We start from the raw sequence: 2,809 nt of genomic DNA on the forward strand, positions 1-2,809 counted from the left end.
TTCTCACTCTACACGGCTATTCCAGTTTCTAAAAACGCTAAACAAACATGGAGTGGGTAAGAGGAGGATGCCTTGGCTATGGCAGTTCATCTACAGTCCATCTTGCAACATCTAAGAATTCATCCTCTACGTATCCTGAAGTGATGGCAGTGAAGTCCTGCAACCAATCGGACACCACCTTGCTCGAGAACGAGAGGGAAGTTTTGAATGAAATTGGCTTCTGTCCACAAATCATCCAATGTTTTGGCGACTGTCAAGCTACTGAAGAAAACAATGAATTCTTATATAATCTGCTGTTGGAGTACGCTAAAGGAGGAAGCTTATCTTACAAGCTCAAGAAGTCTGGTGGTTGCTTGCAAGAAGGTGATGTCAAAGACTACACAAGATCGATACTGAAGGGTCTGAGTTATGTTCACGGAAAGGGATTTGTCCACTGTGACTTGAAGCTTGATAATATATTGTTGTTTGAGAATGGTGAAGTGAAGATTGCAGATTTTGGGCTGGCAAAGAAAACAGGGCAGAAACAGGGGAGAGCGGAAATTAGAGGAACTCCTCTTTATATGGCACCCGAGTCAGTCAACAAAAATGAATACGAGTCAGGAGCCGATATCTGGGCTCTTGGGTGTGCCATTGTTGAGATGGTGACAGGGAAACCGGCGTGGAATTGTAAGCCAGGAACCAATATGTTTGTGTTGCTGATCAGAATTGGAGAGGGAGATGAATTGCCAATCATACCTGAAGAACTGTCTCAACAAGGCAAAGATTTTTTGTCAAAGATCTTCGTCAAAGATCCTACACAAAGATGGACTGCTGATATGCTTTTGAAACATCCTTTTGTTGCTGACAACTTTCAAGAAAATGTTCCATTGAAAGAAGAAAGCAAAGAGTTGTCAACATCACCGAGATGTCATTTTAATTTCCCAGAGTGGGCTTCCTCTCAATCATCATCTTCGCCAAGATCAGAGTTATGGTCTGATGGGAAAGTGGAATCGACATCTTCTTCATTAAATTCGTCTTGTTGGACATCACCGGCGGATAGAATCCGGGAACTGGCAGGTGATCAGAGTTGCAGTTGGTGTGATTCTGGTTGTTGGGTCAATGTTAGATGAGATAGAGCCGGAACAGAGACGAAGATTCAATCAACTGGGGAGATATTTTCTTTATATTTTTGATAAGTTATATCAAACCATTCAGATTCGATTATTAGTATTATTATATGTATATAACCTTAAAAAGATTTTGTATTAGAATTCTAGGCAGAGAGATGTTCTTAGCAGACTGATTTATAGCTCATGAAACAGTCATGATTGGTGGCTAATTGGGTATGGATTAGTGTACAATACAAAGCAAAAATCTTTATATTGAAATATAGTTAAAGAAAGTTGATATTTTCCATTTGTTAGTGTTATATATTTGTATTCGAAGTTTTTAAGAGTTGGTGGCCCAAGAGAGGGCAGCACAGGAGGGATTTATTCCTGCGTTGCAGCTTGCTTGGGGGCGGCTTTAAGGAAAATTCCTTGGTTGGGATAATCTCTGTTTCAACTCATCTAGATGAAGGAGAAAGAAAACTTTTGATCACTCAGATTACTTACGTGAGAAGGGATATTTTCTTACTTACTTGAGAAGGGATATTTTCTTTGAACGATTGCTTAAGAACTTTCTATGTGGCTGCATAAATCTTCTTTTATGACCCAACTTAATGAAAGGTTTTTGGCTCCTTCCTCTTTTGATCACGTTTGAGATTCTAATAGAAATTATTTTTAAAAGTATTTTTTTGTTTGAAAATTTATTTTATTTTATTTTTAATATTAATATATCAAATAATTTAAAAATAAAAAAAATAATTCAAACAAATAAACACTGCATAAGCTTTCTATAAATATAAAAATAAAAATAATTTATGGATACACTAGTTTTGATATGGATGACTAGATATCGAAGTTTTTGTGAGTGACTATCCTTGTCACAAGATCTTAAAATAATATAAAATTACTATAATTCTAATTATTTTTATTAGCAAAATATATATATATATATATATATATATATATATATATATATATCGCCTACGCCTTCCCAAGTCTGATCTATTTCTTATATTGATTCCATGAAAGATACAATGCTTTCCTCACATGATTTAGCTTTTCTGTTAATAAAAAGCAAAGAAAATTACAAAGCTAAATTCTCTACCAATTTAATATTAAAAAAAATCGACAGATAATTTTGAAAGGAAAAAAACTCATGAGAAAAAACGTTGTAGCAATTGACAATGTTTTGTGAGAAAAACTACAGTGTTTTCCCCAATAAAATTAACAAAAACAATTTTATAAAAAAATCATAAAAAAACCATTTAGAGAAATATTGTAGCAATCCACAGTGTTTTGCGAGAAAAACTACAACGCTTTCCTCATATAATTTAGTTTTATTGTAATTATAATTTTTAACCAACTTAATATTAAAAAAAATAAAATCGACAAAGATAATTTTGAAAAAAAATCATGTGGGAAAACATTGTAGCAATTCACAGTGTTTTAAAGAAAAACAATACAAAGCTAAATTCTCAATCAGCTCAATATTAAAAAAAAATTGACATAGACAATTTTGGAAAAAAAACATAACAAAAAAAAAACAGGGAAAAAAAACCATGTTGGAAACACTGTAGCAATTCAGAGTGTTTTGTGATGAAAGCTACAGTGCTTCCCCACATAATTTAGCCTTATTTGTAATTACTTGTAATTGTAATTTTCAACCAGTTTAATATTAAAAAAAATTAACAAAGACAATTTTGAAAAAATCATAAGGAAAAAAA

General features: G+C 33.1%; 1 protein-coding gene across 1 annotated transcript; it reads left to right on the top strand.

Annotated features, from left to right (window-relative positions):
• Positions 1-1,395, top strand: LOC7489735 (mitogen-activated protein kinase kinase kinase 20). Its single transcript, XM_002306436.4, has one exon. It carries the CDS (start codon positions 48-50, stop codon positions 1,107-1,109), a length of 1,062 nt encoding a protein of 353 aa, XP_002306472.4. The 5' UTR covers positions 1-47; the 3' UTR covers positions 1,110-1,395.
• The last annotated feature ends 1,414 nt before the right edge of the window (positions 1,396-2,809 follow it).

This window comes from Populus trichocarpa, chromosome 5 (genome assembly GCF_000002775.5).
Source record: "Populus trichocarpa isolate Nisqually-1 chromosome 5, P.trichocarpa_v4.1, whole genome shotgun sequence".
Taxonomy (NCBI): Eukaryota; Viridiplantae; Streptophyta; class Magnoliopsida; order Malpighiales; family Salicaceae; genus Populus; species Populus trichocarpa.